At 37.4% G+C, this 14,914-nt stretch overlaps 1 protein-coding gene across 2 annotated transcripts in view; it reads left to right on the top strand.

Moving 5' to 3' along the window:
• Nucleotides 1-13,149, top strand: part of CHRDL1 (chordin like 1) — a 153,003-nt gene extending 139,854 nt beyond the window's left edge. For both annotated transcript variants that reach the window (XM_004606302.2, XM_004606301.2), the window contains exons 10-12: nt 3,708-3,875; nt 7,055-7,144; nt 10,832-13,149. In XM_004606302.2, coding sequence (XP_004606359.2) covers nt 3,708-3,875; nt 7,055-7,144; nt 10,832-10,962 — 389 coding nt within the window. In that variant the 3' untranslated portion in view covers nt 10,963-13,149. The remainder of the gene's footprint in view (nt 1-3,707; nt 3,876-7,054; nt 7,145-10,831) is intronic.
• The last annotated feature ends 1,765 nt before the right edge of the window (nt 13,150-14,914 follow it).

The raw sequence follows: 14,914 nt of genomic DNA, 5'->3' as shown, positions 1-14,914 counted from the left end.
AAGCATTACCTTTTAAATAACTGGACTCTGGTTGCTGATGTTTATTAAATGGGAACTATTTGAACAAATTATTATATATGTGTGTTCAGTATTGTAAATGCACTAAAATCACTATACAGGTGCTAGAGAGATAGTAAGCAGATAAGGCACATGCCTTAAGGCGACCAATCGATGTTCTATCCCTGGCACACATATGATCTCCCAATCAGTGTCATGAAGAGTGATCCCTGACCACAGTTCCAGGAGTAAACCCTGAGAACAACCAGATGTAACTCCAAAATAAAACCAAAAAAATTACTGCACTTCCAGACCTAATAGCACACAATGATGCTTGCAATGTAACTGTTAACCATAAAGAGCAAACTACAAAACAATATGTATATTATGATTTCATTTCTTTATTATAAAACAGAAATATCTATAATGCTTAGATTAAAACATAAGGGCTGGAAGAGTACATGGTAGAATATAAACGTGGACTAACTTGGATAACTGAATTATGGATAGCTTTTTTCTCCTTTGTTTTATAGGTATTTTCTAAAATTTTAATAATGAACATTACTGTTTTTGTAATTAAAAACAATAAATCTAAAGTCTTAAGAACTATACTGCAGAATCCCAATTAATAATATATTGGGAAAGAGTCTGATTAATTAAATCTTTTTCTCTAGAAGAAAAACCCTTCTTATTTTCACACCCTACTAGATATGTATAGAGAGAATGTATCAAGTAACATGGAATAAGACTGTTTCTGCTCCATTCTGTGCACCTGTCTCTCAGTGAGCTAGACCTTGGTGTCTATATATTGAATCTCTCCATAGTCACAGTGTCTAGAAATAACCATGATTCACATAAGCCAGAATACATGCTTGAGGTACTCAACAACTCCAGAACTTCAGGAGCTCATTAACCCCTTTGTGCATTTAATCTGGAAACTTCTATTATGTGCAAGACTATGTTATAGGCATTGAGGAAAGATAAACAAGATCATTGAAGTTTACTGGGACAGCATGCTCCTCTCATTCTGGTGGAGAAGAAAGACAATGAACACAAAGCAAAAGGTCGTTTTGGGTTGTGATAAGTACCGAGAAGGAAAAGCAAGTGAATGGGGCAGGGAGAAGGGACAATTTCAAAAGAGCAGTCAGGGAAGTTTTTTTCTGAAGAAGTGATATTTAAGTAGACTCCTGAATAGTGTGAAAGGATGAGAAATGGAAAGATCATGACATTGTTGGCCTCTTAGGAAATAATACATGACACAGAGGAAAAGGAATGAAGGAGTGAGGAGGGAACAATATTGATGGAAAAAGAAATAGTAAACTCAGTTTTTTGTTGTTGATAAGGAAAAACTAGATAAATAAAATTCACTGATGTCCCAGCCAAGTGTTTCATTGTAATGAAATATTGCAAGCTCCTCCAAGGAACAGACTAAGGCCAAAATAAAAGATGTGAGTTTTCTCTTTCTCTCTTCCCTTTGCTCTGACAGAGTCTGGCCTTGTCTTACATATCAGTGGCTACCTATAGGATTGTGTGTGCCTTCCACTTCCATCTTCACATTTAGGCCCCACCATACCATCCAATACCTGGGATTCTCAGAATTACATGCCCCTTTTGGATTACAATAATTACCACCCCTGTAAGTCTTTAACCAGTTATGGGGCTAAGAACATGCTGCTTCTACATCACTTATCACCACTTCTTTAAGAAGTAGTTTCTCCATTTCTTAAGTCTAGAGAGTCAGGACATCAGTGTTCTCAGTGGAAACTGGAATAGTCAGAAAAGAATTCAGGATAGAATACCTCTGTGATAGTAAATGGAAATAGGTGAACATTGAGTGATCAGAAAGCACCTTGAGGTGAAGGATTTGGAATAAAGTACATGTTTCCTAGTTCATAGTTAAGAAGATGTGTGTTTCCTAGTTAATAATTCCAAAGACAGACATTCTTTACTTACTTTATATTTTAAAATGTCAGGGTTGAAGAACTGATTTATTGTTTTGTTTGTATGTCTTTTTGATGAGTCATTTATGGAAGGGAGGGTGTTGTGCAAGGTTACTCTTTAGGAAATAAAGAAATTTTTTATCCCTGTTAAAGGTTCTGATAGCACAATCCTGAATTTCCTACAGCAATTATAGCCGTAATCAATGATAAACTGGTGATTCAGGTTTAGCAAATGCTCTTGGCTATCATTACAAGGTTGATAAATATGTAGAGCATCCTGTACACTCAGTGGCATCCTCCATTCTCCACAAATTTGAAAAGTTCTGGCATATCTCTTAATTACCTACTACCCCAAAGACTGGCCCACTGAGTTGTTAAATAATTGAGAAGGAGGTGGTTTGAATTTAGGATTCTCTACAAATTGAGTAACCCAATTTGGAATCGTCAAGGGAAGACTAGTTTTGTCCCAGTGCCAAAATGGTGGTGAGAGTGTGGATACTAGTCAAGTCAACAATAGACATGCAATCACAACTTAATTACAACTTCTCTCTGTGCCTTTGATCTGCTAACAATAGCTTCATAATTTGGATCACAGATGCAAGGCACTCAGCACTCATCAGTTTTATCAGTTCTTTTTTTATAGATGGCTTCTGCACGTATTGAAAGTCTTCAGGGTATCCAGAATTTCTTTTTTTTCCTGATTTGAAGTGTTTGCTGAGGGGCTGGAATAATAGCACAGCAGGTAGGAAGTTTGCCTTGCTCACGGCCAACCTGGGTTCGATTCCCAGCATCTCATATGGTCCCTCGAGCGCAGCCAGGCGTAATTCCTGAGTGCATGAGCCATGAGTATACCCTGTGCTTCACCAGGTGTGACCCAGAAAGCAAAAAAAAAAAATGAAGTGGTTGCTGATTAAGAGGTCTGTAATAAAACTTAATTCACAATAACTAACCAAAAGAAACTATTTTTGGTAGGAAGTTGAAGAAAGTGGAAGGTAGAGAAGAATGGGAGTATTAGAGGCCTGGTATCTTTATCCCAGAAAGTTGAAGAAATCCAGCAATTTAGTTTATACTTTAAATGACCCATAGTTGAGGGATTTGATTAATTTTTTGCATCTCCCAACAATTCATTTGGCATAGCATACATATGACTAATCTGACATCTAGCTTTTGGCTCTGGTGTTGATCCGGTATTATTGTTTCTCTTACAAACAAATCAAAGCACATTCAGAGATGTCAAGCCAATTTGGATGATTCTTGGGCAAGTATACGTACATAAATGAGTATCATAAATGTTTTCTAAGTATAATTAAATGATGTCAAGGAACTTAATCAAGGGTCGTTCTCAGCCCATTTCCTGGATTTCTCTTGTCAGCATTGAGCTAGACAGATTGTGAACATTACTCAGCAGGAAAAATCCTATGCTCTCTCAAGTGTCTAAGAGATTCATACCTGACCACATTCTTCATGAAGGTTGGTGCCCCTCATGTGGTTGTGGGTGGATCCAGTTTAGTCTGTGGTCCAACCCTCTTCAGAATTTGTCATTGCGTGGGCTTAAAATAATGCTTATATTCTTTTCTGTTTCTTGGTAACTGTTACAGACCAACCCAAGCTGAGCCAAGTAAATATGAGTGGAATTTCCATTCCATCTTTGTAGTAATATTATTAGTTATCTACTTTTGACGAGTGTACGGTGTTAGGAATAGTGAAAAACTTAAACATAGAAGTTTGTTTCTAACCATGACAAAACTATATTTGGTTTCTGGATTCCAGAAGAACTTCCAGGCCAAGGCTTTGACAACAAAGGCTACTTCTGTGGAGAAGAAACAATGCCTGTGTATGAGTCTGTGTTCATGGAGGATGGGGAGACAACCAGAAAAATAGCACTAGAAAATGAGAGACAGCCTCAGGTAGAGGTCCACGTTTGGACCATTCGAAAGGGTGAGCAAAGCAACATTAATATCTTGTAAATTTTTATAAGAGATACAAAAGGAAAGAAAGGAAAAAGCACTTTATTAAAGTTTGGTTTTAACCAGTTTCAATTTTTGGGTCAGAATAACATGGTTGTTATTATAACCTTAAGATGTTTTAAAATTTTTAATTGAATCACCATGAGCTACCCCATTGCAAAGTTTTTCATGATTGGGTTTCAGTCACGCAATGCTCCAATACCCATCCCTTTACCAGTGCACAATTCCTGCCACCAATATCCCAAGTTTCCTTCCTTCTCTCCCTCAACCTACCTCTATCATAAACACCCGCCCCCTCTCTTTTTCTTCGGGAACTGTTTTAATATTGTTACTGAAATGGTATCATATATTTTACTTTATCCTCTTCCATAACTTAAATCTTGTAAAGAGTGATCATTTCCATCTATCATTATCATAGTGGTCCCTTCTCTGTACTAACAGTGGTCCCCCAACTTATGGCAAGCTTCCAACCATAGAACAATCCTCTGGCCCTCATTTCTACTGTCTTTAGGTATTATTTTAATCACCTTTAGTTTGGACTATGGTGTAGTCTCTAGATTCATATGCTGGATCATGTTGTTTTAAAATAACTTTTTATATCATTAATAAACATTTGATTTGTATAAACATCTCATATACCTCTATACCTAAGGCCATGTAAAAATTCTTAGGCAAAAGTGATCATGAGTGAAAAATGTTCATGAATACCTGACATGTGCCAAAAAGTACAGATCCCTAAATTTTGTTGTCTTTTGCATATCACCAAGGGCTGGGGGAGAGGTTCTCAAATTTGTCTAAAGATCAGAATTATCTGGGAAAGGATTTTTAATTCCAAGTAACTGGCCTGTTCCCAGAGATTCTTATTCATTGGCTGGAAATGGGGTCTGGATATGTATGTTTTTTTCCTAAAAGTGCTTTTTTTTCTTCCTTAATGTATTTCTTTTAAAATGTGCATCTAGGGATTCAAACAGTAGTCTACTGTTCTATCCAATAAGAAGCTTAACAAACACAAAAATCCACTTGTTCTTTTTGTTTCTAAGTTACTTGAATTATGCTATGTACATTGCAATAAGAACAATTTACTCTTACTTTGTGATGCAAGATATTTTTATTGAAACTTATTTAGAAAGATGTGAGGAGAGAGAAAAGGAGAAGTGCGTGTTCAAGATATAACACAGGTTCTCCAGAGAGCAAAAAGGCAAGAAAAGGAACATTAAGACAGACAAGCAAGAAATATGTTCAAGGGAGAACAAGGGCTTGAAGAGCAAGCCTTATAAGAACAACTTAAAATATCTTGCCTTCCTACAAGATCATTATAGCCTCACCCAGATAACAATGTCATTTTTGATACCCAATTCTTTTCTCATTTTTCACATTAATTACCATAACAATCCACATTATGGGGGGTTGTTGTTGTTGCTAATTGGGGGCCAAAACTGGCTTGCTCAGGGTTTACTCTTGGCCCTCTGCTCAGGGATAACTCTTTTTTAAAATTTATTTTTATTTTTTTTAAATTTTATTAAATCACCATGATTGAGATAGTTACAAGCTTTCATGTTTGGGTTACAATCATACAATGATCAAACACCCATCCTTCCACCAGTGTACATTCCCCACCACCTCTTGGAAGAGCTCAGAGAACTATATGCAATTCTGGGAATTGAAACAGGTCAGCCGCACTCAAGGCAAGTGCTCTGACAACTATTCTATCTTTCTGATACCCAAAGCACATTCTGTTTTTTTGTGATATTAAAAGCATTAAAATAATTCCATGTTTATAAAACTCCTGTAAATAGGTATCCAAATGTAGAGGGGAAATTTTTACAGAAAATATGCACATCATTTTTCTACTGGTTCCAGTATAAGATTGAGAAAGCTCAAATTTTAGTGCACTCTAGCACAATGTTAGGAAATGTTTTTAAATGAATTTACTTGGTAGAATACCAAACGATGAGTTCAGTAGGGTCTAATCATTTTAATTTTTAGCTAATAGCCATGTTATTCCAATGCATGTGACACAAGGATCATACATTGAGAAACATCTACTTTAGTATATGCGTGGCTTTTTTCCTCTTCCTTTTCACAACAGTCTTTTTTGAAAGAAGGAGTTCTTCCCCATCCCTTTAAAAACATGCTAGAACACACATTTCAGATCTATGTTTATTTTTGTTATATGCCGAGGAATGTTGATTTTCCATTTACAACTTCTTTGCCTCTCTGTAACTGCTTACCTAGGACTAAGCACTGTTCTGTTGGCTTCCCTAGCTGGGAGGTCACTATTTGTCACCACACATTTCTCACACTACAGAGGTTGTGCAGTTGTTTTTTTTTTAATTTGCTAGTGTAACATCTGAATAGCCTCTTGTTCATAGTGATGGGTTAATCAAGGTTTGTGTCCAATAGGCAGAGAAAACCCCATGCTTTACTACAGTGTTCTCTACAGATATCTTGAGAATTGTTGAAGTGGGCTGGTAACACACTTACTCCTTAAATGCAAGGAAGTATTTTGGTTGTTTGTGTGTTATTCTAATAAGAGACAGTCTAGCAAAGTTGAGACTATATGTGCTCCCTTATTTTTAATGCTCCCCATTTTTAATAAGGGAAAGGCTAAAGGTGCTGGGAATATTTCCTAATGGAATTGGGAATATGACCCAGAGGAAAATGTTTTGTTGCTAGTTCAAAAGCAATGATGGCTTCTCCATCTACACAATAATTGCCTGAAATCTCACTGTTGGCTCGCTTGGCTTATTTATCCAGAAGGAAAGTCCAGGGGTTTTGCAGAAACATGTTCTACCCAGACTTGGGCCAAGGGCAAATTTCTAATACTGCCCTTAGTTTCAGAAACTCCAACAAGTACCCATGTTTGATTCCATGTGGCTTTCACTCAGAGGAGAGCCTATGGTCAGCTTCACTATCTCCCTTATCTCCATCCTCTGGAGAACTAGAAGGAAATCCGTGAGCCAAGGAAACAAATGGAGTCAATTAAAACCCTTGAGCAATCCAAGTTCTTGGTTAAGCACATTACACAGTCCAACTCTATACTCCTAAGCCCCAGTAATGAGATGATATGGTCAGTCTAAGCAGAAAAAGGGGTTGGTTGTTCCAGAAAGAGAGTGCTTTACCACCTGCACCACTTTTGCTTGCCCCCAGGTATCCTTCAGCACTTTCATATTGAGAAGATATCCAAGAGAATGTTTGACGAGCTCCATCATTTCAAGCTGGTTACCAGGACAACCCTGAGTAAGTGATACCTCTCTCTCTTTATTGACACTGGAAAATACACTATTTTCCAAGATAGCATAGAGACCAACAAAGTGCCTTTGTGTTGCTAAAGAACAGTGACCGTAAGCAGTGTACTCATGAAATGATGTTCTAGCTCTCTTTGGGTAACTCAATAGTGAACAGGAAGTCTGAATGTAAACCGAAAAACTTGATCATTGTGAATGCAATTTCAGATATAGTCTAAGCTTAAGCTACCCTCAGGTTAAGGTTTCCTAAAACTCTTTAATAAAAACCAGAGTCTGGAGACCGTTTGACAAAGTTCTCAAGATTCCAGATCTGGAATATTGTGGAACATATATATCTGGAAGGACATGTCATTTGGTGATAAAACTGAGAGAGAGAAAACAAATGACATCAATTCCTTGATTTTATCAAAAGTTATCTTTGACTTCAAAACTGCTTCTTGATGGACATGTTTCTTTAAAAGAACCCAGGTACTCAACTAGACCTTACCTCTCACCCTTTAAAAGCTAGATGGAGCCTAGGCAATAGGTACTTCTTGGCAGTGGGGATGAGGAACCCTTCCTAGGGAATAAAAGGCACAGAATTTCTATCCCCAGGGAATTCTGATAGGCAAGACATAACTTGAAAATACCTTCAGTGCAAATTGTATAGTTCTGAGGAGTTATATACCTAAGTGCTCAAAAGAATCTGCAGAGAACAATGATATGAGAACCAGGTGGGCTTAGTTAAGGAAGGCTTCAGGGAGGAGGTATGTTTTGAAAGAAAAGGGTGTAACTGAGCAACAGGTCAGGAGATAAAGTTCAGGGAAAGGCTATAGACTGAGAGAAGACTGAACACAGAAGAAAACAAGAAATGTGGGTGTGAGGGGGTGGGTGTGGGCGAGAAACAGTTAGAAAGCCCGAACAGGATCTCTGGAAGGTGAAAAGAATTCAAGGTAGGAAGTAGTCAGATGGCCTGGAAGAAGCCAATGAAAAATTTATATGTAAGGCATGGGAATTTTCTGAAGAATAACAAAGTGTAATGATACAGAAATGGTGCTTTAGAAAGTTGTTTTTGGCTGCAAGATTAATTTTTTTAAGCACCTGCTTAAATGAAGTGAGATTTTGAAGAGTTCAATATGCCTTACAATGAAGTTGGACTTGATCTCCACACCAGAGAATCCCAGAGGAGTTGGTTTTCTTTTTCCGAGTGGGGGAGCTTCCCAAGCAGTAGAGGCCATTCCTGGCAATACTCAGCCCAGCTGCCCAAACAATTCAATGCTTATAAGGGTTTGAGGATATGTTGCTGCTCAGGCCTTGGGGTGCAAGGGACCACCCCAGTTAGTGCTTAGATCACCAGGAGAGCACTCACTGATGCTTGGAGACTTTCTCGGCTACAGCAAGAAATGTTCAGGGGGGAAATTTTTGTTTGTTTTTTCAACTTTTCAAATACTGTTTACTTCACTAAAACATGGAGACAAGGAAAAGGTACATGTGATATCTGTCCTTTTCCCACCCTCAATCCTATTGAGGTTTTTTAAAATAAATTAATGATGCATTCAGGTCTGGTTTTTAGAAAGAGAAAGATAAACTTGGTGTGCAGAGTGAGAGATGTGGACTTTCAGTAAGAAAGTAGGTGGTAGTCTGTATTAGGAATTTGTTTTATTGTATTAATTAGGTCTTAGGTATTGTATTAATACAGGGAGGTGATGTTTCTTTGTAGGATATCTCTGAGATTAAATTATCAAGTTCAGTATCAAAGAGAGAAAATAGTTTTACAAGAGTAACTTGTATAGTAACAGTTCTAAAGACTGAGTGAATGATAGAACCATTGAACAATGGGAAACTGTAAAATAAGCAGATTCTGGCAAAAAGTGTGTTTCAATTGAAACATGTTTAGACTAATATATTTAGAGACTCTCTGAAAAGAGAATATAATTAGTCAATTATTTATTCTGCAGGATACTTATAAAATCGGGGAGTAGAATTTAAATGAAGGATTTAAGAGTACTTATATGTGACTGAGATATAAAGGACACAGAGAATTATATATACATATACAATAACAATATGACTTTTGAAAATATCAATTTCAAAAAACATGTTTCTGCTGATACTGTGAACAAAGCACTGTGTTAGGCACCCAAGGGACCTGAAATATTATTTAAACAAACTCTTTCCATAACAGTGAAGATTTGAAGATGAAATAGATGGGGTGTGCATCAAAATGTGTGTAACAGAAGACAGAGGTAATGAGATGATTGTGTAGGGTCCCCCGGGGACGAAGAATAAGCCTGGTCTCTTATATAGTGCACCTCTCATCTCCTAATAGACAAAAAGGCTCTTGTAAAAGCTTGTCCCTTTCCTGGCCGTTCTCTCTTTTTTACCCCTACCATTTCATTGAATCAAATAAAATAGGAGAAAATGAAGAATCAGAGGGCAAAGGAGCAGAGAAATCAAGTCCTTAAAAAAGGGGGGATCAAATGCTAATGTGACTAAAGAAAGAAAAGTGGTTCAAAAATTTGTGAGTGAAGAAGCACATAAGTAAACTTGGATCAGAAGTTCCCCAGGTTGTTGCCATTGAAAGACCGGGAAGGCTTTTTATTTTCAGACACAATTTAAATTGCATCACCATGAATTACAGAGTTACAAAGTTATTCATGATTGAGTCTCAGGCACACAATGTTCCAACCCCAAACAACTCACAACGGTCCCCTTCCCTCCACCAATATCCTCAGTTTCCCTTCCATGCCCAAGCCTAACTCTTGGCTGGCACTATTTTCTTTGTTTCTTCTTTTCTTACCTTTTTAGGTTCTGTGGTTTACAAGACTGTTACTGATAGGCGTCATGATGTCACTTTACCTCCTTTTAGTAGCAAGTCCAGGAACAGGAAGGCTTTTTAAAAAAACATTAACAGAACGGTCCAGAAACGTAGGGTGGTTTATAGTGTTTGACACAGAGGCCACACCGAAATAAAAATGTATGTTCAATTAGCATAACAGAAAGTGCAACAGAGAAGTTGGTGAGGATATGTTGGAAGCGTGGGACGTTCTACAGTGAGAGAAGAGAAAATAGGGCATGAAAAGGATGTGAGCAGACTGGACATGGAGTAGAAGACAAACAGATGTGCTTACCTGAAGTGAACGGGCTCACATGTGGGATATGAGCCATGGGATGGGGCATGGATTGAGGAATGTTTTAAAAGGAGAAATCACAGATAAGTCATTTTTTAACAAGGTTTTCTAGAAAAGAAAAAAAAGCACTGTAAATAACCAAGTAAACCAAATCAACTAAATGAGTCCCTAAAAGTAAGGAATGTACCAGACACTGTTTTCTCAAATGCTTTAAATGACCTGGTGCCAAGTGAACTGCCAGAAGAGCTAATATTCTGATAGTGGAGCACTTTGTAAGTAAATGGTCAATATGCTGTAAAATTTCCAAACATAATGTCAAGATATTACTTGTGAGGAAACAGTTATACATTATACTTGGATTCAATTGTTAAAATGAAAAATTCATAACCCATTGTCCATCTTTCATCCCAAAAATTGGCTTGGAGGTAATGCTGCAGAAAAAATCATGTCATTTGTATTCCAACTCCCCAGGTCAGTATATAAAAGAGTGAGAATGAGGTATACTTGTTAGACTCCAAATTGGTTCTGTTCTCTTATGCTCTCTATGCAACTTTGTGTTTGTATTTTAGGTCAGTGGAAGATATTCACTGAAGGAGAAGCTCAGATAAGCCAGATGTGTTCAAGTCGTGTGTGCAGAACAGAGCTTGAAGATTTGGTCAAAGTTTTGTACCTGGAAAGACCTGAAAAGGGTCACTGTTAGATGAGGCAGAGGTATTGGAGAGGGTAAAGCAAGAAAACTCAAGCTGCAGCTGGACTGCAGGCTTATTTTGCTTGAGTCAACAGTGCCCTAAAAACACAAACTCAAATGTAGTTCTTTTTCACGCCATGCACAGCATAACTTGCTCCTTTATGTGGAGTGGTGTGTCAGCCCTTAAACATCTTCTGAGAGGAGACTAGAGAAGTATTCAATTATTTGTGGAAGGAATAGACATAGAACATCACAACGCTGTTCTAGTTTCTGGGAGAATCACATTTGTTGACAGGTCAAAGAGTAACAAAGCCTCATGGTTTCCATCAAGAAAGTATTCCCATGAATGGAAGGGAGGGAAGTGGGATTTCTGTAGTACAGTGAACATATTATTGTGTAAATTTTACCATTTGAATTTCATGATACCTTGTCCTACAACAAATAAATAATGCCCCATACTCATATACATGTAGGTGTATATATATGTGCATGTACTTATGTGCACACACACACAAACACACACTACATTACACCATTTGTTTTTGAGGTATAAACTCTATCTTCCTGTCCATTGCCAAGTAGTTTTTTAATTGCTTGTAACTTGGAAGGTAAATAGGGAATTGTATATAGATGGCTCTGCCCTAACATCTGTGGTGGTGTTGAAGAAACCAAATATGGAGGCAGAGTGAAGATAAAAATACCATTCTATGGCCGTATTCACTCCAAAGTGGCTAATAACTCTTTCATGATACCAGTTTTTCTTTCTCCATGAACCTATGGCATCTCCATAAAGATGTGAGAATTAGGCTAAATTTTCAGGAATTAAATTGATAATGTATAAGATAATTGATAGAAATCAATTAAACTCTTGTATTATAAAAATAAAAATCACCAGGAAATAACTCTATATTCACTAATTTTCTTGAGGTCATAGTTATTCAGTCCAAAACATTTGGTTAAAAGATTAAATTATAGAAACACCTTAAAAGGAAAATTTTCTTTCCTGAATTACAGGAGTCAAATTTACTTTGCAAAAAAAGCTCAGTCATCGTAAGTTTCTGAATGCTTGCTCTTCAGCTAGGTTATTTCTTATTTGGGGATTTGGGCATTCCGATAAAGATCTTTATCCTAACATATTTAAACATTGTCTTCTAATCCACCAGGTATGGATTTGAATCACAGATCCTAGAGAAAACTGCTCCAAAAATGTCAGAGTGCAATAATAGAGCATAAATTACATGTTCTGGGGTCTGGCTTTAGGAATCATCTTTGCAGAAAAACTATAAATTCTATCTAGCAAAGATCTCAAGTCTGCCTTTTAGATTTATCTCCTCAGAGGGACATGAATGACCTCTAGTGAGTACTAAGAATTATTAAGAACCCATAAATTCCATATTTCCCACTCCATGACTATAGATGAGAGAAATTTTTCCCCCTTAGAGTGTATCACACCAATGGGGAAATGTAAAAGTTCCCTATGACTTGGCATAAAAGATTCTGTTCTCATAAAATAGATATGGGGCAAGCCTCTGAACAGCCCTTCCACATATTTTCTTCTAAAATAAAGGTAGAATATTCTCAGCTGAAAGACCACGGAGCATGCATTGTTGGATAGGGAGTGTGAGGGAGAGGGTGGTAAAGTAGCTGCTGTCTTCTTCCCAGAGGTGGCAGTATTTCCATAATGTGGGAAAAAATAACCATGTAACAAGATCTTGAAGCAAAGGAGTGATTTCCCCTTCCCTGATGACTCATCCCAAGCCTTCCATTCCAGGTGTTCTCTGAAAGCTAAACCTTACGGGAACATCCAGAGAGCTTCCCTAGATAGACTCTTGCCCTCATGTGCTGGGACACACCTTTATAGAGTGATGTGAGAAGCAGGAGCTGGGAAATTAAGCTAGGCCTACCAGAAACTCTCCATGTTTTATATTATGTAGGGAGAAGAAGTAGGCAAAAAGAGACCAAGCAGCCTGCAGCTAGTAGAATGAATATGGTTCTTGTGTATTTATTTGTATTATAAACACTTGGAACAGCAAAGACTATAACAACAGAAGTCTAGCAGTTGTAGTTATTTTATAGTTAATGCACATAAATGAGTAAGAGTAATGTAACAGTATTACCGTTTCACTTTTCTCACGGGACAGGTACCTAAGTATGGTACTTATTTATGTAGTCACTGTAATTCTAAATTTTTAAATTAATAAAAAGATTAATTTCAAAAACCCACATGTAGTAATGTTGCATGAGCAATTCACTTTCTGGTCAATGACAGTCTTGAGCTGGGTAATAAGTTATATGTGCAACTGCTGTTTTATACTCGTCTAGACACATCTCTCACACTACACTATAGCATGATGGTTGAGAGTGGCAACCTGAGTTTTCAATCTGATCTCTGTACTTACCAGGTGTGTTTGTCTTTTCACATATAAAATTTGCATAATAGGGTACTATTACTCTCTGCCTACAATTGTGCAATGATATTAAATTGGGTCAATGTATGTAAAATAATTAGAATTATGTATAATCCATAGCAGATATTCATTTATAATTATGTACATCTAAGTTGCCATTTATTTCTGCCTTTTCTTTTGGCCTAGGCATTTAAGCAATTGGAGAGTAATTCACTGATTTAAATTTTAAGAAGACCTTAATTTTGGTTTTCCACATACTAATTTGTTTGTGACAACATACGTGACAAAATATGTTGTATTTTGTCACATATGTTGATTCAAATCAAATTCCCTTAACTTCTTAATACCAGTTAGATTTTTACTATCACAGAAGAAAAGATATAGGACATTTGAAATGTTGGGGCTGAACAGAGATAATGCAGTGGGTAAGGCCTTGTACACAGTCAACCCCGGTTCTGTCCCTGACACCCCATATGATCTCCAGAGCCCACCCGAAATAATCCCTGAATGCAGTGCCAGGAGTAAGACCTGAGCATTGCTGTGTGGCCTGAAAAAGAAACAAAGTAAATAAATCTTAATTGCCAAATTCTATTAGGACAGAAATCTATGTGTTGATGTCAGCAACACAAAAGTCATTATGATGAAATCTTGGGTGAGTAACAGGAGCAGAGGTCAGAAGTTAGTTGGGGAGATGAGGAATTGAAGAGAGCAGCTAGAGACAACTGTTTGGAGAATCTATATAACAGAGAGTGGAGCAATAAGGCAAATGAAGTAACTAAGAGAGACATGAAATGAAAGGTAAATTTTTGTCTTAAATATGGGAAATACTTCATCATGTCTGCATTCTGGAGAGAGATCCTATAGAAAGGGGAGGGTTAAAGATAATAGAGAAAAGATGATTGATCTGTTGTGTGAGGAGAATGAGAAGCTATGTCCCTATGTTGAACCCTCAAAACACATTCTTGACCTACAACAGGGACAGAATTATGTCATCCTCTTACCATAATTTAGGTGTACCTTGTTCCCTTCCTCTCAGTTAGCTTGCTGTCCACCTCCCTTTTACACCAAGAATACTTTCTTTTACAAAAGTGGACTATAAATCTCACTATTACTCAATCTCCATTGGGGAGATGCACAAAATTTGAAGCAGACACCCGGGCTCCATCTTAAAATCTCTCTTTCCCTCATGTACATTCAGATTTCACAAATCATCAATTTTTCTCATAAATGCAGCCCATGTTTATTGGCTTTCAGTCTCATCTCCTCTTGTAGGATCACTTCCTTTATATTCACTACCACAATCCCACTAACCCCAGGTCCATGTCTTGCCTGCTCAGAGGTGTTGCATACCCCTTTATTATTTTCTTGCTTTATTCCTCCTTCACGATGGTCATTCCTAGGAAAAATCACCATATACTATCTCCATGATCACAAGTCTTCTATAACTATTTCATCTGTGATATCACTGGTGGTGGGTTCTCCTGCTGACACTCCATGTAATCATCCCATGATGGTGGTGCTCTGGAATCTTCAGAGTTCCCCACTGGCATTGTATC

This window comes from Sorex araneus, chromosome X (assembly GCF_027595985.1).
Source record: "Sorex araneus isolate mSorAra2 chromosome X, mSorAra2.pri, whole genome shotgun sequence".
NCBI lineage: Eukaryota > Metazoa > Chordata > Mammalia > Eulipotyphla > Soricidae > Sorex > Sorex araneus.
This window is presented reverse-complemented; position numbering and strand designations above follow the sequence as displayed.